This window comes from Theobroma cacao, chromosome 2 (assembly GCF_053813885.1).
Source record: "Theobroma cacao isolate CCN51 chromosome 2, ASM5381388v1, whole genome shotgun sequence".
NCBI classification, from domain to species: domain Eukaryota; kingdom Viridiplantae; phylum Streptophyta; class Magnoliopsida; order Malvales; family Malvaceae; genus Theobroma; species Theobroma cacao.
In genome coordinates, this window is record NC_142640.1 from 36,001,256 (window position 1) to 36,027,914 (window position 26,659).

The window sequence follows — 26,659 nt, forward strand, 5'->3', positions numbered from 1 at the left end:
CATGATGGACTTGTGTGATAATTGTAAGTGAAATATGAATGATTGGAGGTTTTAGGGAAAATTTAGGATGAGTTTAGACTTCAAAAAAACCAATTTTATGAATTTGGACGTAAGGAGTCGATTCTAGTGCATAGAGGATCGAATCTGCGAAGTAAAGAGCTGGGGGGAGTTAGTGCACTAGCCTAGGATCAAGTACAGAGCCTTTGTAGTCTATCCTAGGTAGTGAAATGGGAGCAAGGGTAAACAATCTACTCTAGGATCGAGCACCAAGTTCCCATAGTCAACCCTAAGCTGCCAGATTAGCCAAAATCGAGCTTAAAAGGCCCCAAACCTGATTTTTTCTCATTTTTCTCCCAATTTTCTCATTCTCCACCCATTTGCTCTCAACTTTCACACCATTCAAACCCACCAAATTCCAATCATAAATCATGGATTCTAAGCACTAAAGGAGGTAGATTCCACCTCTAAAAAGCTTAGTTGGTGATTTTCGCTTTCTCTCTCTAAAACCAAACTTAGGTAGTTAAAGGGACTATATGTGTATATAAATAAAGTCATATGCATCCTATTAAAAGGGCTATAGTAGGAAGATATTTAGATTGTTAGTCCATAGAACTGATAAAGGGTTCTAAACATTGTTAATGTAATAATGGAGCCATGCTAATAGAACCTAGGTTTCATTGGATCTAGATATAATAATATGACATGATGTGGTGCATGGACATCATGAAGATAGATTAAAGCAATTAACCACATTGAAGCGCACAAGTGAGTCTACATGGAGACACGATTGCTAGATGGATTTGAATCCACATACGATGAGGTAGCTATTGGCTTTGTGCTAGTGGGAGATATGAGGATGAGCCCTACAGCCAATTAGGATTGGTTAAGGCTTGATTCTAATCATGCAACAATATCATTCATGTTGAATGATTAGAGGTTTTCCTTCATCAATAAGACATCAATTATAATGAGTTATAAGTTTAATTGGATAAAGTCCATGAGATTAATATGCCTTGCAAGGGAACTGTAATGGGTTGCGGCTATGAGATCCTTATGCATCAAAGTATAATCTTAAAATGTTCCTGGTCAATGTATCATTAAGATTGGAAATCAATGATGCTTAGAGACTAGTATATTCTATGTTCTTTACTTTGGAAGTAACCAATTGATCTCATAGATTGAAGTATACAGATACTTGGAACAATAATATAGGTGCTTGCTTAGAATAACAAGTTCACTGAACTTGACCTGGCATGAGAAGTGCATTTGGTATTTTACTCAAGTGTCTACTCAATACTTCTCATGTGTTAGTTGTGTAAATAATCCCTAGACTTGAGGCACCAGGTTGTCTTATGTGTGGAGTGCTGTGCTTTGATTTCATCCCTACGGGTGCCTAACTAAGGATGCCAAAACAGGATGCCTTTCGATATAGCATGAAGCATGTGAAGGCAAATAAGTGGTCAAGATAGAAATCATCACCCCAAGTGATTCAAGAGACATATCCTAACTGTTTTTAGCTTATATTAGCTTATTGAAATCCTTTGCCAAGGCGACTTAAAGATTATGGAAGGAGTTTCATAAGTCTTTATAAAGCTGATGATCAAACTTTAAGAACGAATATGGTGATCAATGAGAGTAAACATTGCTCCATGCTTTTATCTTCTTCGGGATATATGATGAAAGAATGAATTACACTGAAAGGCTGATCATTGAAAGGTTGAGTCACACCATCTTGACTCTTCTAACATTTGGGTGGCCATGATAGATTACTAGATCCTAATCTTGGTTTATAACTCTAGGTAGTTGACTTGATTAATGATAAATTTAAAATAGTTTAAATTTATCTAATTCTAAGTTTAACTTAAGAATTATATGTTGAGTTCATTAACAACATGTTTCAAGCCTAATGGGTCACGCACCTAAAATGAATGTTGAAAATAAAATGGGAGAGGTTATTAACTTGGAATAAATCAAATTAGAAGTTATGAGCTTCTCAAGCACTTGATTAAAATTGTTTAATTAAGTTGTGCCTAATTAATTAAATTATTTAATTAAGTCATTGGGCCTAATTAATTAAATTGTTTAATTAAGTCATTAGGCCTAGTTAATTAAAATTGTTTAATTAAGTCATTGGGCCTAAGTAATTAAAATTGTTTAATTAAATTGTTGAGCTTAATTAATTAAATTGTTTAATTAAGTTATTGGGCCTAATTGATGAAATTAAATAATTAAGTTAACTAGGCTTCTTAAGGGATTAATTAAATTGTTTAATCAAATTATTGGATTAGTTGGCAATTACCAAATAGCATTGTAATTAGGATTTAAAATTAATCTAAGGTATAAATACCTTGCTATAGCCTCCAAATAAGAAAAAACAATAGTGGTTGAAAAATTAGAAGAACGGCACATTAGAAATTCTTTTTGCCTTGTCGTTCATTTTGTGAAGAAAAATAGTTTTTCATTCACTTGTTTTCTTTTGTGTGTTCAACCCCAAAATTTTTTGTGTGGATTATGAGTTTATGAAGCTCATCTTTGCTAGCACATTGTCAAGGCATAGCACTTTGAATCCTTAGAGAAGGATTTTCTAATTCATTGGTGTGGATCACCATTGGAGGTTGCATAAGGACTCCTTAGACAGCTTTGGTTTGCAACAACCGGGCTGAGGTGGTTGACATTTTTTAAGGCTAATTTGGTGGTTTAAAGAAAGATTCATCAATGTTTGTTATTTAGGTAAAGTGATATGATCATATATTTTATTTATTAATTTAATTTTGTACTCAATTTGGTATAAAAGAGATCCTAAGAGGGTGAGGCGCAATTTAATTTTTTAAATTTATTTTTGTTACTTTTTATTTGTATTTGATGCATGATCAGCCTTCACCCAATAGCACGATCCCTTGGTTTATAGTATGCTCACTTGTGATTTTGAATTTGATTTTTCTTTGTCTAGGTAAAAATGTCGTTTAAGACAAAAGCTTCCTCAAGGGCAGTGATATAACATGATGACATTGATGAAACTACGATTAGAGAACGAACATCCTCATCAAGGAGTCGTGGAAGAGCTAGAGTTGCGAGATACACTCGAAATGTTGAGTCTAATGATGATCCTGCTAGTGATGATTATGAGGGAAATAGAGATGATCACATGACAAGAGGAGGTATCACTCTAGAAGATTTGACAGTGAGGCTATAAAGTTAGGCACATGAGTTTGCCGAGTTTCATAGTAAGGGTAAAACACAGCTAGGGGAATGGATAGATTCTAGTTTAGAGGACCCTGGAAACGTGCTAGTGACACTAGCAGATTTTATGAAACTTAAACCCCCTATGTTTACCAGCTCAGATGCTGAAAAGGATCCGTAGAGATTCCTTGAGGATATGGAATGTATATGCACAACACTAGGATGTTCTAGCCAAAGATTAGTGGAATTATTGGGCTTTCAATTGAAAGATGTAGCCCGAATATGGTTTATAACTCTTAAGAGGGGGAGAACAGCTCCACTTACATGGGATGAATTTGTACAACCATTTTTGGACCATTTTTTACTTGATAGCATGAGAGACCTTAAGGTATAGGAATTTCAGACGTTAATTTAGACCCTAAAGATGTTGGTGACGAAATATGACATCCGATTCACCTAGTTGTCTCATTATGCACTAGACCTGGTCTTGACAGAAGAAAAGAGGATCAAGAGGTTTGTGAGAGGCTTGATAGAGCCATTATTCAGGGTTATTGCCACCGAGAGGTTTGTTGCCTACTTTGCAGTGGTTGACATGGTTAGACTATTTAAGAGCCGTAGAATGAGGACTATGATGGAAATGAACAAGGGTCAGAAAGCTAGAATGGAGAGTCAATGAGGCCAAAGGGATTCTAGTGAGACACGAAGTCCAATTTCTCTAGGTCGTCAAGGCCAAGATAGAACTACTCTAACACGTAGACCACGATGAAACATTGATTCTTTTAGCCTTCTTGGAAGGTGAGAGATATTCAGTGGTGCATCGAATCTAGGCCCCAAACAAAAGGTGTTTTATGTAATAATTGTGGCAAGGCGCATGGTGTACCATGCCTTAGATAAACAAAGGTATGTTTTAGATGTGGGCAGCCCAAAAATATGATGAAAGATTGTCCAAGGCCCAGACAAACTATGAGAGATAATAATGGCTATGTGCAATCAATGGAAACTACACCATCTAGGGCGACGCCCTCAACTATAGATGTCAGGAAAGACAAGGGCAAGGGAATAGCCACGTCATCTCGAGGCAAGACAGAGTGGTCAAGCAAGAGTGTTTACTTTGAGACTATACGATGCTCAAGTCTCTAATGTAATGGTTACAGGTACGGTCTATCGTTACGGTATTGAAGTCTTAGTATTGTTTGACCCCAAATCAACACATTCATTTGTATCACCTCAGTTTGTCTCAAGATTAGATTTATGTTGTTATGGATTAGAAGAGCCCTTAATTGTGACTACATCCTTAAAAGAAGTATTTACGATGGAATATGTATCTAAGTCTTGTGTGGTCTGTATTAAGGACAAAGACACTTTAGCAGACTTGGTATTACTGATGACATTAGATTTTGATGTAATATTAGGGATGGATTGGTTAGCATCCTGTTTTGCCAAGGTAGATTGCTATCGTAAGTTTGTGAAATTCAAGTTCTTTGGAGAACCATCATTTGTGATTTACGCGCATAATGGCCTAGTAGCTGATGCGGTTATGGTGAGTCTGGTCGTAGAGTTAGCACTTGGGCAAAATTGGCAAGAGAATCAATTCGTAATGGCAAATGATTTGATGAATGAAGGAACTATGAGATCAATACCGATAGTCTGTGAGTATGTTGATGTGTTTCCAGATGAATTGCTTAGATTACCTCCTGAGAAGGAGATTGAATTTTGCATTGAATTAGTTTCAGATACTAGACCTATTTCGATATGTTCGTATCGAATTGCATCGGTTGAGTTGAGGGAACTCCAGAAGTAGTTGAATGACTTGTTGAATAAGGGCTTGATCCGCTTGAGTGTGTCACCCTAGGGAGCTCTGGTGTTGTTTGTGAAAAAGAAAAGGGGGAGCTTAAGATTGTGTATAGACTATCAGGAACTTAACAAAGTTACAATAAAGAATAAGTATCCATTCCCAAGGATAGATGATTCGTTTGATGAACTACAAGGTGCAATGTGCTTTTCAAAGATTGACTTACGCTATAGGTATCCCCAATTGAGAATAAGAAAAAGTGATATACGTAAGACTGCATTTCGCACACGTTACATACACTATAAGTTTCTAGTGATGTCGTTTGGACTCATTAATGCACTCATAGCTTTCATGGATTTAATGAATAGAGTTTTTCGGGCTTTCTTGGATAAATTTATGGTGGTTTTTATAGATGATATATTGGTGTACTCTAAGAGCTTGGACGAACATGTACAGCAGTTGAGTATCATGCTGCAAACCCTCATAGAGCATCAAATGTAAGCCAAGTTTGAGAAATGTGATATTTGGCTGAGTGAAGTTAGCTTTCTAGGGCATGTCATATCTGATTAGGGAGTGCAAGTTGATCATTGCAAGATAGAGGCAATGGAGAACTAACCAAGACCAACGAATGTCACAAAAATACAAAGTTTTCTAGGTATGGCCGGTTATTATAGATGCTTTGTACATGATTTCTTAAAGATAATGTCTCCTTTCACAAAATTAACTTAGAAAGGAGTTAGATTTGAATGGTCAAATGCCTATGAGACAAGTTTACAAAGACTTAAGGCTTGTCTTACCTCAACGCCCATACTGAGCCTGGCTTGTGGGACTGGAGGTTACACTGTGTATTGCGATGCGTTACTAGTTGGTTTGGGTTGCGTATTGATACAAAATGGAAAAGTTATAGCATATGCATCCTGTCAGCTAAAGAAGCATGAACAGAATTATCCTCTGCATGACCTAGTGATGACTGTAATTGTCTTTGCTTTAAAAAATTTGGTGCCATTATTTCTATGGTGAAACTTGTGAAATATATTGATCACAAGAGTTGAAAATACATATTTCAACAGAGAGACTTAAATTTGAGGCAATGTAGGTGGTTGGAATTGTGGAATGATTATGATTACACCATACTCTACCATTTTGGCAAGGCCAATGTTATGGCAAATGCCTTGAGCCAAAAATCAATGGGGAGTTTGGCACATGTTACTGTAAAAAAAAAGTCTTTAGTATGGAGTTTGCATGATCTGGGTAATATGGGAGTTCATTTTGAGGATAATGGTTTGGACACCTTGATATCACATTTCAGGGTTCGACTAGTGATTTTAGATTGAATTAAAAATGGCCATTATTAAGATGAATTTATGGTAAAGATTTTTTTAGATATGAACGAAGATAGAGCTCAAGATTTCTCTTATGGCACTGACGGCTTAACGAAGTGTTGAACATGAATTTACGTGCCAGATGTTAATGGTTTAAGAGATGAGATATTAAAAGAGGCACATGTTGCGGCCTATGCTATTTGTCTTGAAGCCACAAAAATGTACCACGATGTAAAGTCTGTTTATTGGCGGCCAAAAATGAAAAGAGACATAGCAGAATATGTCTTCAGATGTTTGACATGTTAGCAGTAAAGGCTGAACACTAGAAGCCCTATGGATTATTACAACCGTTATCGATTCCCTATTGGAAATGGGAACATGTAGCAATGGATTTTGTGACAGGTTTAACACGAGCTATAGGTGGCTATGATGCCATTTGGGTAATAATTGATTGGCTTACTAAGTCAGGACTAAGTATGGAGTAGCTCGATATGCCCAAATATACAGTAACAAGATTGTAAGGCTACATGGTGTTCCAGTCATGATAGTGTTCGACCTTGGATCATAATTCACTAGCCAATTTTGGAGGAAATTTTAAGAAACCTTAGGCACAAGATTGGATTTTAGCATGACCTTCCACCTACAAACGGAAGGCCAATCTGAGCGCACCATTCAAATGCTTGAGCATATGTTGAGGGCAATTGTGCTTGATTTGGAGTTTCATGGAATCAATATTTGCCTTTGGCCGAGTTTGCTTATAATAATAGCTATCAAGCCACGATTGGTATGGCTTTGTATAAGGCTTTGTATGGCTGAGGGTGTAGATCACTTATTAACTAGCTTGAAGCTAGGGAAAGAAAACTCATGGGGCCAGAGATGGTCCTAAAAGCGGAGAGAGGTGCCTGCATAGTATAAGTGAGAATGCAAATAGCTCAAAATCTGTAGAAATCATACGTTGATAAAAAAAGGAAGCCTTTGGAATTTGAAATAGAGGACCATGCTTTTTTAAAGGTTTAACCAACCAAAGGAGTTAAAAGGTTCAGCAAGAGGGGAAAGTTAAGCCCTAGATACATTGGACCATTTGAGATTTTAGAACGTGTAAGCACAATGGCCTATTAGTTGGCGTTACCACCTAACTTGTCCGATGTTCACCTCGTGTTTCTTGTGTCCATGCTTAGGAAATATGTCCCTAATCCTTAGCATGTGATTTGGTATAATGAAGTCCAATTGCAAGATGGATTAACCTATGAGGAGCAACCCGTAGCCATTTAGTTACGATGAAAGTATTATGGCAAAGCCATTTAGTTGAACAAGCCACATGGGAACTCGATGAGGAAATGAGAGAGAAATATCTTCATCCTTTTAATGTTTGATATCTGTTCTGTGATTTGTACATATAATTTGAAATTCAGGGATCAATTTCTTATAAGGAAGGGAGAATGTAACATCCCTAATCTTGATGTTAACCATGTATAATGCTAGAATACCTTATGGGTTGATGTGACATTGATGTGTATGTTTACAAATTCAGGGAATGCTTATGTCCACAGAGAGATGGTCATGAAATGTATGAGTATGTAAAAGCTAAAATGATGTTGTGCATACGCTTGGCGTGTGAATGATATAGTGCATATGTTTAGCACTAAATTGAGTATGATATGTATGTAAATTATGCTATGCTTAATTGATATACTATGTGACATAGACCATGAATGAGAATTGGTGTGCATGAAGGACTTGTGTAGTGATTGTAAGTGATTGGAGGTTGTGGGGAACATTTAGGATGAGTTTAGACTTCAAAAGAACCAATTTTTATGAATTTGGACGTAAGGAGTCAATTCTAGTGCATAGAGGATCGAATCTGCGAAGTAAAGAGCTGGGGGGAGAGAGTGCACTAGCCTAGGATCAAGTATAGAGCCTTTGTAGTCAATCTTAGGCAGTGAAATAAAAGCAGGGGTAAACAATTTGGTCCAGGATTGAGTACCAAGCTTCCATAGTTGATCCCAAGCTACCAGATTAGCCAAATTCGAGCTTCAAAGGCCCCAAACTTGATTTTTTCTCATTTTCTCCCAATTTTCTCATTCTCCACCCATTTGCTCTCAACTTTCACACCTTTCAAACCCACCAAATTCCAATCCTAAATCATGGATTCTAAGCACTAAAGGAGGTAGATTCCTGTTGTTAATTTTGCACATGCAAGTATACGTATCGAACAAGTAATATAGTGATGAAGTAGAGTATCGCTCTTATGGAGATTTGTTCCTAAATCTTTACAAAGTACTAAAATTTATGACAAACTAATCTTATTTAGGTATATAAAATTTTTAAAAAATTAATTAAAACAAAATTAAAACAAGTACTAAATTAAATAATAGAAATTAAAATTACTTGGAAAAGATAATAAACTAAAACCTAGGATTATGGGTTCATTCAACACTTCATCTGATATCAGCTTCTCTTAATATTTATATTCATGGGAGTTTTTGCTAACCTAGAATCCAAAGCTATGTGCAAGTCTCTGTTGAGATGCTTGCACAAATACCTAGCTTAATTGGGTCATTATAGGTCTATAGGAATCAATTAAATAAGGTTCATTAAGCTAGTGTTCTAATTTGGCTATGTATGACAATTGGCGTATGTTTACCCGAATCACGAATCAGATCACCTAAGTGACTTGAACATACACTATTCAAACCTTAGTTCAATCTAAAATCTCTCTGTCGAGTCTCAATTAGATTCACAAATCAATTAATTGTTAGCCAAGAATCAAAAGCATTGAGAACAGATTTAAATAAACAAAACTATACCCATTTATAGTAAATAAAAGAGAATCAAATATTAAGTTTACATATTGAGATCCACCACAATCCTAGAAAGATAATTTAGCTCATAATAACTAATAAGAACAACATCCAAAGAAATTTAGCTATGAATCCAAGTCAAAGAAAATAAAAGAAACACAAAAGTAGAGAAAGAAACTAACTACTGAAGCTTAATGATCTCAATTCTCTTTCAAATTCTCTTGTGTTATTGCTTTGTTTTTGGCTTCTTTTCTCCATAATAATTGCTTATTGCCTCCCTTCTTTAAACCTCTGAAAAAGGTCCCTTAAATAGGCTCCAAGTAACCTAATTTCTAAAATTCTGTCAAATTTTTATTTTTGGAAACTCGGGGTAGCACCACGGCCATGATTTCATGGCGCCACAGTGTTGTGATAGACTTTGGTAGCGCCGCGGTGCTACTTCTTCAACGCCTTGGTTCCGTGCTCTCAAGTTTTTGTATGATGCGCCCATCTAGCCCAATGACGTGGCCACAAATTTCCAGCACTGCTGCAGTGGTTCCTTCAGTATCATGGACATGAGTAGCTCAGCGTCACGACCTTAGTCGCCCTACTGCCTTGTGCAAAACTACATCTATCGAGCATCATCCAACATGATTTTAACATCGATATGATATGAACTGGGCAAAGTGGTAAACATGAAAGTTTTAGCCCTATCTCTTAAATTTTTAATGGCTTAGAAATCATGTCAATTGGACTTTGGGAATGAAAGATATGCTCCAAATGCCACATCATGTTCAGTCCATGCATACTATTGTAGTGCTCCGACTTAGACAAATAATTTGTCCATGATCCGATCAGAACTGGGCGAAGTGGTAAACAAAAAAGTTGTAGCCTTTCCTTTTAGCGTTCTAGTGGTTAAAGAATCACTTCATTTGAAGTTCTTTTATAGAGAGATATGATCAAAATACCAAAACATATACAAATGAAGCCATCACCCTACTTGCATGGATTTTAATCAAATGAGCCTTTTTCATCAAATTTTTTACAAAAGCAATAAGAGAAACCAGTAATAACAACTCTTAAAGTAATTTAAAATAAAATAACATAAAATTTAACTAAAATAACTTAAATTAACTACTCAACATATAATCAAAGTTAAACTAGAAAAACACCTAAAATGCTACAATCCAAACCTACAATCTCGAAAGTCTAGCTACTTAAGCCCCTAAAATGTGTCAAAATAACTCTATATAATAGAGTTATGACAACTCAAAAACTTAAGATTTTGCTAATCCTTAAACAAAACGTAGAACACATGCAATAACTTAAACTTGAAAGCATTTAACTAGAATTCAATTGCATCATTTCATTAATCACCTTTAATATCCTCAAGAGTTAATCCATATTCATAACTTTAGGTAACACACAAATATTATTCAAGTCATGTTTCAATGCAAATGCAAGCTTATCATTAAATGAATTTTCGTGTGTGTGTAATCTTTTCACCTAGAGCACTGTACAATTTGTATAAGCTTATGTTCATGCAAAATTCAAATTAGTAATTAAATTCCATAAGTTTACTTTTCGTCTCTCTCTTCACTAATGTAGACTAACACTAAATTAAGGATCAATAAGAATTTAATAAGCTTGTAATGTATGGTTAGGATTAAGGTGGGATATGGGATAATGAATAGCTCAAATCACCATAAGCACATAGTCAATCTAGGACTTATTCAGAGCTTTGTTTTCCTTCATCTAGTATACCTTCTTTTCATCAACCTTTTTCTTTTGTTAAACACTTCATTCTTTCTTTCCTTTCTTCTTTTTCTCAATTTCACACCCCCAAACTTATTTCTTTTATTAGGTAGTGAGATGAATACAATCATATTTTTGAACTTTTCTTTTTTTTTCATCTTTACTACCTTTCTTACTATCTAGCTCAAAACACTTCTTAAATTGACTTATGCACTTAGGTATGAGGGGTGCAAAAATTTTTTTTGGAAATATGTATACAAGGGTTTAGGTTAAAAATTAAATGTTTAGACAAAGAAAAGGTGTCATTAGGCTCAAAGGGGAAAACTAAGGATAAATTAGGTAAAGGAAGGCTACAAAAGGCTCAATCGGTCCAAAAATGGCCTAAATCATCTCCTTAACTAAGTATAGCCTAGAATTTCGTCTTGAGAGAGAATCAAACAAATTCTAAAACTTAATACATAATTCAAAAATTCACTTTCACATAAACCTTCTCTAAATACGTACAATGAATCTAAGCAAAAGACATAGTGCTCAAAATGTAGAAATTTCATCCTAACAATAAAGCTTAGCATAGGAATTTACATAACACTTAAACAATATTTACATGTTTCAAAGAGTCAAGATAAGAATATAACTAGGTTCTCATCATTGGATACGTAAATTAAAGGAAGTTAGCACAATTAAATCTAGCTCAAGCTTTTGAAACATGCATAAAAATAAAAAAATTTTTTAACAAAAATAACTAACCTAAAATATCATAAAAACTAATAACTATAAAACCCTCCCTCAAACTTAAATTGCACATTGTCCTCAATATGAAAAGCTAAAAAGAATAAGAGAAAGAAACTCTCCTATCAATGGTGATAGTGCATTGATAGCTCTAATTTTCTTCCTCCTTATCTTCATGCTTTCCAAATCTGTAGACTTAACAAACAAGCAGGGAGGGGTTATAAGTACTTATTTAAATAGAAAAACAAAACTAACTAAAATAACAACTAAACTGAAAAAGATATAGCTTGGGTTACCTCTTAAGAAATGCTTTTTTATAGTCACTAGCTTGACTATGATACCCATTTTTGTTGTCTACTAAAGTACATGAGAATCTTTGGTGATTCAATTTACCTCCCAAGTAGTGTTGGAGAGGCTTCTTGTTCACTCCAAATGCTCTAGTAACTTTAGTATAAATATCTATTGCATCACACTTATATACCTTAGCCACCTTATACAGATTTGACCACATTGATTTTTATTTCCACGGAAGGAGCTTGACTGATTTGATTAGTAACATTTGTTGTCCCATGTTAAAATCAAGATTAATTGAGGGTGGTGGATCATGCTCATCATAAACATTGTTTAGTTTTGAGTTATGGCAGTGGCTCTGATTCAAGAATTGATGTTTGCTTACTTATAGGGTGTGGAGTAGGATTACATTTACCTTTATCAACTAAAGCCACTCTACAACAATGAGCTGTGGTTGAAGGACTCTCAGTTGCATTGAAATAGTAAATTAAACTACCTTCTTTCCAACTTTGAAAGTTATTCTACCTTCCCTTACGTCTATCAGTGCGCTTATAGTGGCTAAGAATGGACATCCTAGTATGATCAAAACTTTTTGATCCTTTTCCATCTCAAGTACTATGAGGTCTACTGGAATGAACAACTTCCCAACTTTAAGCAAGACATCTTCTATTAGCTAGTTGCAAGGTGACTATAGTGGGTTGAATATCCTTCAGTCCAATTATCCTAGTAACAGACAAAGGCATAATTTGGACACTAGCACCTATATCACATAGAGCTTTTGAAAAATTAAAATTACCAATTGAGGAAGGAATAGAAAACTCCCTAGGTCCTTAAGCTTGGTGGAAGCTTGTTTCGGATTATTACGCTACACTCCTTAGTGAGTGTAATTGTCTCAAAGTCCTTCAGTTTCCTCTTCTTTGTCAATCTATCCTTCAGAAACTTCACATATGATGGCATCTGCTCTAAAGCTTCTACAAAAGGAATGTTGATGTGAAGCTTTTTGAATACCTCAAGAAATTTTTGGAAATGCTTATGAAGCTTTTGTTTCTAAAGGCACCGAGAAAAGGTGGTTGTGGTAAAGTTGCCTTTGCTTCATTCTCTTGAATTTGCTTATCAGTTGTCTCAATCACCGTTTTATTCTCAACAGGCTTATCTTGAAGATTAGCTTGCCTAACACTATGTTCAACCTCTTTTCCTCTCCTCAGGGTGATTGCCATAACTTGGTCCTTACCTTATCTCCTTGGATTCACCTCTCTATCACTAAGCAGTATCTTTGAGGTTAATTGTTTAAGAAATTGGCAAGTTGACCAACCTGATGTTATACCCTGTACTTTGATATGGTGGCTAATGAAGCTTATCTGATGCCAAATGAGGTTAATTATATTGTTTAAAGGTGATGAAAGGTGAAAAGAGTATTTTAAGATAAAATATTTCGCACGCTAGGGAATAATAATAAAATAATAATATTTTCTTTTCAGAGAAGAATTTATGAGATAAAAAATGATTTAGAAGTGAATTGAGGAATAGTAAGGTATTTTAGGTACCAAGGAGACAAGTGAAAATTTTTGAAATAAAATAATATTAAAATATTAATATTTTATTCAATGTCAAAATTTTTTGTGAAGAAAGAGTATATGGTTAATCTAAGTGGGGGAGAGGAAGAACAAGGAAATTTTGCAGAAAAATGAAGCTAGTGGGGCTCGCGCATTGTTATTAAATAAAATTAACGCAAAAAAAATATATTTTAAATATTATGGAGATGCCGTGTTCGAGTAGAAGCTTTATATTTTATTTGTACATGTGTAAAAGAAGATAATAGAAGGAAATTGGAGTTAAAAGAGTGTTTGGAGGACTAAATTAAAAAAGGGAAGAAACTTGAAGGGCAAAACGATAATTTTATGTAAAGTTGGGCAAAGCTTCCAAAGGAAGCTTTGACTCTCATCTTTGTCATTCATGACTATCCTTATCTCCTCTAGCAAGATATTTTCTTCTTCTTTTTGAAGCTTCCAACGCCATTTTCATTTCAAGTTCATGAAAATCAAATTTTTTTCATGTGATTTTCCTTGTTTCTTCTCATTTCCTTTCTTTTCTTACTTCTTTCTTCTCCAAACTTCTTGGGCACTAAACCTATAGCTTCTAATCCCAATTTTCAGCACATCTAAACCCTAGGAAAAAAAAAAGAAAAAGAGAAAAAGGAAGAAAAGATTGGTTTTGTGATTCAAGCAGGCTAAGCTTGATGATTAATGTTTTGAAGGAATATTGGAGTGCAAGTACGGGTCAAGCAACCATAAAGGTAAAAGCAAATGATGTTTTAAGTGTAGTTGAGGAATCTTGAGAAAATGGATATTGTTGTGTAGTTGACATTTTAAGTGGCATGTTGTGAGAAATTGTGGTTGTTGTGGAAATGATGGTTGAACTTGATAAAAATCGTTAGAAAAGATTAATATATGTGTTAGAGTCATAAACAAGTTGCTGGTAATCATAATTTAAAGAATTACGCAAGCAAGGGATAAAAGCAACTTTGGTAAAAATTGTGTCAAGATAAGTTAAGTTGATTAAGGATTCGTGATTGAATGAAAAAGGGAAGTATAAATGATGTACGCTAAAGATATTGCATTGGGATTGTTGCTAGGAAGTGCAACAGTAAAGGTAGTGTACTGTGGTGGTGTGTTGGGGGAAACAACGTGTCACGACCTAAATTTCGGGCCATGACCGGCACAAGGGTCCAATGGACGTAATCCACTAAACCCAAGCAAGCCTATTATTTATCTTACTTATAATTCCATCTAATATCACTAAGTCATATTTCATAATTTTGAATCAAAATAGTGATATACATTGCCAACTCGTACTGGCATTACTCCTTAAAAATTTACATACAATGTCTACAACATGTATTCTAATAATTTACATTAAGTTCGTCTATACAAAACAAAATAGTACTCAACTTCCAACGGAGTGACTCGAATGAATATACAGCTACCGAATGTCGAGACACCTACCAAAAGATGGACACAGATCTACAAGGACACCTCGTCCTAGTTACCGACTGCCTCATGATTTGAAAACATGAGTTTGAAAATGGTGAGTATAAACCCAGTGAGTGAACAAGGAAGTGAACAAGCAACAACAACAAGGGAGAATTTAAAATCATGATGCACTTGTTTCAAAACAATGCAATTTAGTTCCATTCATATTAAAAACCCCTCATTTTAAACTTAACTCATTTTGTCCTAAATGTTGGAAGTCCATGCTCAGATATGGTAGCAAAGAAGTGAAAAATAGGGCAGCAATTGGACAAGATAGGAGACAAAACAGAAAGTTTTTCGCTGCAGCGAGAATGAATTTCGCTGTAGCAAGTTTTCGGCCAGTCTACCCCTCTAAACCCGAGAGTTTCTCGCTGCAGCAAGATTCATTTTCGCTGCAGCGAGATATTACAGTGACTATCTCGCGACAACGAGATTCATTTTCACTGCAACAAGAACCAGTTCTGGTAAAAGGTCCTCAAACCCGAGAGTTTCTCGCTGCAGCGAAAACAGAGCAACAAGAGAAACATTTTTCCTCACTCAACAAAAAGCCATCCTGCTAAACTAACAAAATCAACATAAAACTCATGAAAATTCTCAAAGTACAATGTGTCAAATTTCACATATATGTCAACCATATATCACATACACATATCTAGATTTATGAAATGAAAGCTCATGAATGTGATATATGGTTGCATATGTCACGACCCGGAACCTCCCTCGGGCCCATGACAACTGTCGCGAAGTCCCAATTGACACTCATTACCCGAAATGCCAATCAGAACCCCGCAAGGCTTACATATCAGTTTCTTACCTTTTCTGTGAGGAATCGTTTTTAAACATTCCAATTTAAACAATTTCCAATAGTTTCCTACTCAAGTAAATCAAAAGACAAAAATATTTTAAAAGGATTTGTAGATAAATATCACTATTCAAAATATTGATTAAAATATAGCATTTTTTTTATATAAAACAATATTTATAGAAACACGTGTAAGAAATCTTTTGTAACGTGTAAGTAAAATAAATTCACACATACAAAAATTTACAAAGTTATAATGTACAATAATGGTTACAATGACAAGTGACCCAAAATACACCCAGTGTTGGTGCTAGAAACCTACTGTCTGTGTGGTAGAGATGTCAATTGGAATCCTCGACAAAATAGGGTATCTACAAGCTACCACAGACCTGAAATGTTTGGAAAGGAGGTGGGTGAGATTTTGCAATCCCAATGAGTAAACAGACATTATCATAAATATCTAAAGGCGAGTAACAGGGAGGCAAGTTGAAACAACAAATCACAAACCATTTCATAATGTTTTCAATTTATTTCTTAAACCATAAAATATTTGTAATTTACCAAAACAGTTGTTAAGGCTTATGTCTTTTATAAAAGAAAACAAGGCTCAAGCCAAAACTAATCCTCGGGGATACCTTGGCCGAGGCATCTAATCTAGTCCGCCAAGGTTGTTATAACATTTACATGTGAAACACATTTTTATTTTTAAAACAAGCCGTTCCTTGGCGTTGGCCGAGTTACACATTCACGTGGGGGTTCGAAGTGAAGTGAGCTCTAATACTACCCCGGGAGTTACCCTTCTCGCGTTTACAATCGAAGTAACTATATAACCGGGTTTACCGTGCCCCTCTAATAGGCAGTCTACGAAAACCCGTCACTGCAGTGACTAACCCACCAATTTTAATAAAATTTCGACAGTATAACGTCGCTTTTATTTATTTATCCAGCCTGCATAGTAAAAACAACTTACATAAATTTCCCAATGCACTTACAAAATATAGCCACATATACTTATATCTCATAAGCCATTCATAGGAAAAAATATAATTTTTAAGACAATTAACAGCCTCCAATTACTCAATTTCATAATCAACACAATATATATTTTTATTTGTCACATTTATTTGTAAAACATCAAAAATCCCGTTTTAATCTCGTTTTCATTTCATAAAATACATAAAGAGCATTTAAAAATAAACTCTAGATAACTTACAATAATAATAAGTTTACTCACCGTTTGTACAAACTAAAAGCTTTCTAGGTGCCCCGATAACTACTCGTTGGGTACGATTTCCTTACCTTTACCGGAAGGCTCTCCTCTTAGACACATTGCAAAAATTTACTCAATTCATCACATTAATGCTAAATCACTATATATTTGACTTAAATCCTATACTAATGCATGGTATGAAATGCAATAGCCAAAAACGGCTTAAACGCGGTATTAACCTATTTTTGGCACTTTAGCCGATAAATTGCTAACGCTCTCCATTTTAGTTCTAAATTGTCCCATTCTCTCTCCAACATTTCTAACCATTGATTATCAGCCAATATTCGTCTAAAATCACCAAAATCAGCTCACTCTCTTCCTTGGAAAATTCGACCAAAAATGGGACATTAACTCGGTTAATTTTTCACTTTGTTTTTCTATCACATTTAACCATTTTTCATCATTTTCTCTTCATTTCTCTTAGAATAAAAATCAGATTATCATCATTGTACCTCATTGCAGATTCAGCCAAGGGTGGGTATTGTCAAAATTTAATGCTTTCTTGCCCAAGTTAATTTCTAAACACATTTAATCAACTAAAACTACCAATTTAACTAAAAATCAAAACCTAAAAATTTCAAAATCTCTCCCCTAGAATTTCGTCCAGCCCTTGATGTCACTTTTAGATCTCTCTCCTCAAGCATGCTAAATGGAAACAAAGGATAAGCAAGGTAGAAATCAAGCTAAAGTCGAAAAATCTTACCGTTAAATGCGTAAACGGGCGAAAAACGCGAATTCCCCTTTGAATTTTCTTGTTTCTCTTTGGTTTTTCTTTTTTTCCTCCTTTCCTCTCTATTTTCTCTCTTGTTCTCCCTTATGGCCGGCCAGCACTTAAAATGGGGTTTAAATGGGCTGACTTTTCATTAAAATAATATTATATCATTAAAAAAATACCACGTGTCACTTTCCCATTGGCCCATTTTTAACATTTCATCCATTTGTTTCCAAATTTTCACCATACACTTGTCCCACATATCCATAGCTTAGATAAATTTCTCAGACTTATCCAAAGTCTCGGTGGAGTAATTTTTAAAATTTACACTTTTGCCCCCGTAAAAGTGAAAAATTAAATTTTTGCCCAAAAAACTGAAAAATTGCCCATAGACATATTTTTCATCCCTTATACTCATACGATTCTCCAATTTGTCAAATTTGATCTAAATTCTTTCAAAATATCAAATTTTGTCCGCGAGTGGTAAAATTATGATTTTGCCCCTACACTCTAGAAATCACCAGAATTAAACTTTTTCACTTCCTATCATTAAATTATACTCCAAATAGTTAATCTTGGTCAAAAATTTCACTCCATTATCAAATTATTATCTTAGGTGGCAAAATGACGATTTTACCCCTAAACATCAAAATTTTCAAATTTTCCCCAAATGAACCCTCGAACTCCGAATAATCATTTTTAGTCATTCCTTGACTATAAAATGTTAAATTTCATCCTACGATTCCTATTTGAACTAGTTCAAGATTAAATCAATTCAAGTGTACTATTAGGTACAATACCGGGTTTCGTCTATTCTTAGGGACTTTCCTAGCATAATAACATGCTACTTAGTGCTTGTATGTTATGACATGTATTTATAGGGTCGGGTTTTACAACATAGACAAACATCAATATCATCATAATCACTCCCGACTTATGTACATCCCCCCACATCGTGCACACGGGCACTATCATCATCTATCTCTCACGCCACCATCATCACCGGCATGTGCATTCCCCACATCATGCACACACACGGTTACAGTCATTATACACAATATCATTCATCATGCACAACACACATATATATATATATCATCATAATACAATAGTGCACGAATCCATAGGAATCACATATTACAACATAAAACCATTTTTCAAAAGCTTGTTCCTAAGGCACTTATTTTCATGAAAAGCTTGGTACTTCATTCAAATGGGTGGCAATTTCATTATATTTCCTAAAACAAGTTTTGAAGGCAGTCCACTCACAGGTGTCAAAAATCTGAATTTCGGGTGCACTCGGACTAATAGTCCTCAAGCGCAATTCCTTTGCCTTTTCCGGACGTCTCACTACCTTGACAAATAACAAAGTCGAGGAATTTACCATATTGTCCCTAAATTGATATAAACTAATTTAAATTACTAATGCTTGATATGAAAATGCAAAAATACGTTCGATTACTACTTAATCGCGGTATCGATTAAATTCGATCGATCAACTGATTAATTGGCGATTGTGTCCAAATCACCTCCAAATTAATCTATTTCTCCTCTAATACCTTAATTTACCACATACCATTTAAATAAAGCCAAATTCAGCATTAGAACCCTCACAGTTCCTCATAGAAAAATTCGGTCATTTGGTGCACTAGCACCGAATTTTTTTTCTACATAACCGTTTCACCTTAATTCATCATTTTCCAAGCCATTTTCCTTGAAATAAAAACAATCCCCCCATTGATATTCAGCCCTCATGGTTCGACCAATAAGGAACCCTAGAGAAATTGAATATTTCTTTTGTGTTTTTGTTCATAACCATGCTTAACTATCCCTAAACACTAACATAGTCTAAAATCAAATTATTCCAAGAACAATTCCTCTTGCATACCCATTTTTCAGAATTGAATTCATCATGATAACTCAATATTCAACCATGAAAATCATGAACAAAAGCACGGGTAAGCTAGGTATCAAGGAGAATTAAAGAAATTCTAACTTACCTAGCTTGTTTCCTTGATTTCTTCACTTTTTCTTTCAATTTTCACCTAGGTTTTCTTGTTTTTCCCTTTGTTCTTCCTTTGTTCTTGTTGCTGGTTGCCTAGGCCGAATATGGTGAGAGAACTGGGGATTTAATGGGCTGATTTCTATAGAAAATAATAAAATAATCAAGCATGCCACGTGTCACATGCTTATTGGCCCAATTTTTTTAACTTTTTGACTTTTTCTTCTTAATTTTCCACCACAAATATTCTGGTATTTATCCAATCCTACCACAATTAAAATCCCTTGGTCAAGTGCTGGGGCAAAAAATTGATCGATTTGCCCCCAAGGTAGAAAAATTACAATTTTTCCGCTATACTCTAAAATGTACCGGAATCACATTATTTCTACTTTTCAACCTCAAATAACACTAATATTGATCAATATTAACCAAATGGGGCAAAAAAAAATCATTTTATAAAAATTCCCGTTTAGTCCTCTAGTGGCAAAATTACCATTTTGCCCATGTACTCTAAAAATATCGGGAATCATAATTTGTCACTGCTAAACATCATTTTATACTCCAATAATGATAATTATATTTCATATAATTATTCTTGGTCAAATGTGATCAAATCATGGCTAAAAATCTCCATTTTATCATCAAATGGTAAAATGACCGTTTTGTCCCTAATCAGTCAATTTTCCTGATGGACTCCAAACTAGACCTTGAACTCCAAATCACTATTCTAAGCCATTCTGTGAGTTTTAAAATATTCAAATTCCTCTTAGAATTTCTATTTGAACTAATTCAAGGCTCGATTTAACTTAATTGTACCACTCGGTACAATACCGTCTTTTAATCGAGCTTAACAGGGTCTCACATTCTCCCCCACTAATAAAAATTCGGTCCCCGAATTTAAATTCAATGTAGAGTGACTTACCTTTACATTTCGAAGAGGTGTGGATGCTTTGTTCGCATCTCATCCTCAGCTTCCCACGTTACCTCCTCGCTAGTGTGATTCCGCCACAACACTTTCACTGAGGCTACATCCTTTGAACGGAGCTTTTTAACTTGCCTATCAAGGATAGCTACAGGTTGTTCCTTATAGGTTAGATCATCTTGTAACTGAATGGTTTCATACCGTATTACATGTGATGGATCCGGGTTGTACTTCCTAAGCATGGACACATGAAACACGGGATGAATATTCGAAAGGTCTACCAGTAATGCCAAACGATAAGCCACCGCTCCAACCCTTTCTAAGATCTCGAATGGCCCTATATACTGAGGACTTAACTTCCCTTTCTTTCCAAACCTCATTACCCCTTTAGTTAGCGAAACTTTCAAAAATACATGATCTCCTACTTGGAACTCCAAGTCTCTCCGTCGGTTATCAGTATATGATTTTTGTCTACTTTGTGCTGTTCACATCCTCTGACAGATCATGAGTATTTTCTCGGTTGCATCCTGCACCAATTCAGGCCCCAAAAGTTTCCTTTCTCCCACCTCTAGCCATCCAATGGGTGACCTACATCTCCGTCCATATAATGCCTCAAATGGTGCAATTTGGATGATAGTTTGGAAACTATTGTTGTAGGCAAACTCCATTAAGGGTAGATATTGATCCCACCTGACACCAAGGTCTATCACACAAGCTCTCAACATATCCTCCAATGTTTGTATGGTCCGTTCAGACTGTCCATCAGTCTGAGGGTGGAAAGCTGTGCTGAAATCCAACTTAGTGCCCAATGCTTCCTGCAACTTTCCCCAAAACCTACTAGTAAACTGAGCTCCTCTGTCAGATACTATAGAAATGGGAATACCATGCAGTCGTACTATTTCATCCACATAAACTCGAGCGTATTGGGTAGCCCCATAAGTAGTCTTAACCGAAAGAAAATGAGCTGACTTTGTTAACCGGTCTACTACTATCCAAATTGAATTATATCCCCCACTGTTCGAGGCAAACCCGTTACAAAGTCCATATCAATATGTTCCCACTTCCACTCGAGTACTAGTAATGGTTGTAGTAGCCCTGCAGGCTTTTGATGCTCAGCCTTAACTTGCTGACAAACCAGGCACTTGGAGACAAACTCAGCTACATCTCTCTTAAGTCCTTCCCACCAATACACCTCTTTCAAATCTTGATACATCTTTGTAGCCCCTGGATGTACCACATAAGCTGCCATGTGAGCATCCTCCAATATTTCTCTCCTCAACCCGTCACCATCAGGCACATAAAGTCTGGTTCCATACCTCAACACTCCATCTGTGCCTTTGGTAAACATTTTTGCTTTCCTTCCCTGAGGATCCTGTAAGGCCTTAGCCACAAACTCATCTTTACTTTGTGCTTCTTTGATTCGGTCCATTAAGATAGGCCTCACTCTAAAATGTGCTAGCAATGCATCTGTCTCCGCAACTTCCAAATGCACACCTATGTCTCCCAAGCTATGGATCTCTCTAACCAATGATCTCCTATAAGTAGAAATATGTGCCAAGCTTCCCATTGATTTTCGACTCAAGGCATCCGCCACTACATTGGCCTTACCAGGATGGTAAAGAATAGTACAATCATAATCCTTTAGCAACTCCATCCGTCTACATTGCCGTAAGTTAAGATCCCTCTACTGAAATATATACTTTAAACTTTTGTGGTCCGTGTATATCTCGCAAGTCTCCATCCATCCAAATCGTGTATGGGGTAATTCTGCTCATGCCTTTTAAGTTGCCTAGATGCATACGCAATCACCTTCCCATGTTGCATTAATACACATCCTAAACCAACCCCCGATGCATCACAAAACACCGTATAACCCCCCGTGCCTTGCGGTAGGCTTAACACTGGAGCTGTGGTGAGACATGCCTTAAGCTTTTCAAAGCTATTCTCACAAGCATCAGACCACTCAAATTTTGTATCCTTACGTGTTAGCTTAGTTAGAGGGGCGACTATTTTGGAGAAGTCCTTCACAAAGCGACGATAATAGCTAACCAAACCCACAAAGCTTTTAATCTCCATAACTGATGTTGGCCTTCGCCATTTTTTCACTGCTTCAGTTTTCTTTGAATCAACTTGTATCCCATCCTTAGATACCATATGCCCCAAGAATGCAACACTTTCGAGCCAAAACTCAGACTTGGAGAACTTGGCATACAATTGATGTTCTCACAAAATTTGGAGCACTATCTTAAGATGCTGCTCATGCTCCTCTCGACTCTTCGAATATATCAAGATGTCATCAATAAACACCACCACAAACTTATCCAAATAAGGCTTGAACACTCGGTTCATCAAATCCATAAAGGCTGCAGGAGCATTTGTGAGCCTAAATGACATCACCAAGAACTCATAGTGCCCATATCTTGTTCGAAAGACGATCTTGGGTATATTTTCATTTCGGATTCTCAACTGATGGTACCTAGATCGCAGATCTATCTTAGAGAAACATTATGCTCCTTATAGTTGATCAAATAAATCATCTATCCTTGGGAGAGGATACTTATTCTTCACCGTCACTTTATTAAGCTGTCGATAATCAATGCACAGCCTAAGTGACCCATATTTCTTCTTTACAAATAACACCGGTGCTCCCCATGGGGATACACTAGGACAGATGAAGCCTTTATCCAACAAATCCTCTAATTGATCCTTAAGCTCTTTAAGCTCTACCGGTGCCATTTTATATGGGGGTATGGATATAGGTCTAGTGTCGGGAATTAAATCTATGCAAAATTCAATCTCCCGCTCGGGAGGTCAACTTGGCAGCTCCTCGGGAAATACATCCACGAACTCCTTCACCACCGACACTTGACTTACATTTCCTACCTTCGCCTTAGTATCTCTTACCACGGACAAGTAACCTATACAACCCTGTCGTAATAATCTTCTGGCAAAAATGACTGATATCAAATTGGTTGGAGCATTACTCCTATCCCCTTGAATACTAAATGATGGCTCACCGGGGAAATCAAATCTAACCAATTTATGATAACAGTCCACACTAGCATGACAGGGTGATAACCAATTCATCCGCAAGACCACATCAAAGTCTAAGGTGTCTAACACCACCAAATTCACCAAAGTGTCCTTGTCCTTGACTCGTACTACACAGGACTCATATTCCTATTCGGCCACAAATATCTCCTTTAAAGGAGTAGACACCACTAATTGTTCCTCTCTCCTAACACGATCTCTACCCAACTGAGTGCAAAACATGGAGAGATAAAAGAATGGGTAGCACCAGGATCAAATAAGACTCGAGCATTCATATCACAAACTGAAAGAATACTTGAGACCACGGCATTGGATGTCTGGGCATCTTGCTATGTTAAAGCAAACACCCTCGCCTGGCCTCTACCAAAAGAACTCTGATGTTCGAACCCAGATGGCCTACCCTGAAAGGAAGTACCAGCACCTCTACCTCTCGATCCACTAGCCTCCTGGCCAGATGAGGCAGCAACTGAAGGAGCAGACGAAGCTGGCTGGGTGGAACCACGTGTCGAATCTTGTGATTGATGAGCCATCGGACAATTCTTCCTAATGTGCCCGGGTTGGCCACACCCATAACAAACTATCACAGTACGTAAGCATCGTCCACTATGTCTCCTCCCATAGATATTACAAGGGTGGATAACTTGACTACTCTGTCTCGAATCTTGTTGCCTCCTAGCATTGAAAGTTCTCTGTCCCGTCCCAACACTAGCATTAGGAAAGTCATTCCTTTGCTGGGATAATCGTGAATCCCTCTGTGGACCCTGACGGCTAGAAGATGAACCACCACTGCTGAAATCTCTACGGCCCTGATAACCCTCTGTCCTGGCCCTCTTTGCTCTATCCCTGGCAGCCCTATTCTCATTGGTCCTCATCTCAATGCGCTGAGAACAATCTACTGCTGTGGAATAGGTACTGAAATCTCGAGATGTCACAGCCCTAAACGGTGGCTCTACTAACCCATCCATAAACCTCTGAATCTTCATCTCCTCAGTAGAAATGAGGTAGGGAGCATACCGAGACAACTGTGTGAACTTGATGTCATACTCCAACACCGTCATACTCGAAGTCTGTAACAAAGTCTCAAACTCCCTATCTCTAGCATTACGTACACTGAGTGGTAGGAACCGATCCAAGAAGGCTGTACTAAACTCACTCCAAGCCAATGGCGCTGCATCCGTCGGTCTACCTCTACACAAAGAGCTATACCACTCCTGTGCCACATCCTCTAATCGAAAAACGGCTAACTCAACTAACCAAACATTGGAGCATCCCAAAGCTTTACATATCTTCTCCATCTTATCCAAGAAAACCTAGGGTTTCTTTGATGCATCAAACCTTGAAAATGATGGAGGCTTAAGCTTTAGGAAATCGGGAAAAGAAATCTCTAAGTGACCCCTCTCAACCTCACGATATTGGTGATCAGCCTATCCTTGGGAGCTAGGAGATTCTTGTACTGTAGGTCTCCCCTCTACTACCCCTGTATATGCTCCATACGAGTCGCCATCATCTCTACAACCCGGTTAACTCCCTATAGGCCTGCCACCAAATCCTCAATAGTAATACCCCCAGCTGGGTGTCTATCTACATCACCTAAGGACTATCCCTCCTCTTTCCTACTCACAGGTGTATCCGACCTCACCGACCTAGTGGCCCTGCCACGTCTACCTCGACCTCTCTGGGTGGATGCCCGTGGCCTATCTGCCATCTCAATAGGAGCATCTTGCTCGCTTATTAGTCTTGAGGTGACTCGTGTCTTAGGCAGCATTCTTACCTAGACAAGAGCAAACACCTGATATTAAACACATATTATAATCATACTTAAGGCAAAAGGTGGTTTCTCAAATAGGGAATCTATGCGATCATTTGGTTGTAAAATGTGTCACGGTTCACACTTGACAACTGAAGTTCCCACATAAAAACCCGACTCTCCGCTGGACCAACAAAAGGAAGTTCAAGGACCTAGACAAACCTAGGGCTTTGATACCAACATTGTCACGACCCAAATTCCGGGCCATGACCGGCGCAAGGGTCCAATGGACGTAATCCACTAAACCTAAGCAAGTCTATTATTTATCTCACATATAATTCCATCTAATATCGCTAAGTCATATTTCATAATTTTGAATCAAAATAGTGATATACATTGCCAACTCGTACTGGCATTACTCCTTAAAAATTTACATACAATGTCTACAACATGTATTCTAATAATTTACATTAAGTTCATCTATACAAAACAAAATAACACTCAACTTCCAGCGGAGTGACTTGGATGAATATACAGCTACCGAATGTCGAGACACCTACCAAAAGATGGACACCTCGTCCTAGTTACCGGCTACCTCGTGATCTGAAAACATGAATTTGAAAATGGTGAGTATAAACCCAGTGAGTGAACAAGGAAGGGAACAAGCAATAACAACAAGAGAGAATTTAAAATCATGATGCACTTGTTTCAAAACAATTCAATTTAGTTCCATTCATATTAAAAACCCCTCATTTTAAACTTAACTCATTTTGTCCTAAATGTTGGAAGTCCATGCTCAGATATGGTAGCAAAGAAGTGAAAAATAGGGCAGCAATTGGACAAGATAGGAGACAAAACAAAAAGTTTTTCGCTGCAGCGAGTTTCTAGCCAGTCTACCCCTCCAAACTCGAGAGTTTCTCGCTGCAGCAAGATTCATTTTCTCTGCAGCGAGATACTACAGTGACTATCTCGCGGTAACGAGATTCATTTTCGCTGCAGCAAGAACCAGTTCTAGTGAAAGGTCCTCAAACCGGAGAGTTTCTCGCTGCAAAGAGCATGAATTTCGCTGCAGCGAAAATAGAGCAACAAGAGAAACATTTTTCCTCACTGAACAAAAAGCCATCCTGCTAAACTAACAAAATCAACATAAAACTCATGAAAATTCTCAAAGTACAATGTGTCAAATTTCATATATATGTCAACCATATATCACATTCATGAGCTTTCATTTCATAAATCTAGATATGTATAATTACATAGACAAACATCAATATC

General features: G+C 36.7%; 1 protein-coding gene across 1 annotated transcript; it reads left to right on the forward strand.

Annotated features, from left to right (window-relative positions):
• The first annotated feature begins 4,324 nt into the window (after positions 1 to 4,324).
• LOC148764204 (uncharacterized) lies at positions 4,325 to 4,981 on the forward strand. Its single transcript, XM_088803559.1, has one exon. The coding sequence runs from the start codon at positions 4,325 to 4,327 to the stop codon at positions 4,979 to 4,981; it is 657 nt and encodes a 218-aa protein (XP_088659685.1).
• Positions 4,982 to 26,659: the final 21,678 nt, after the last annotated feature.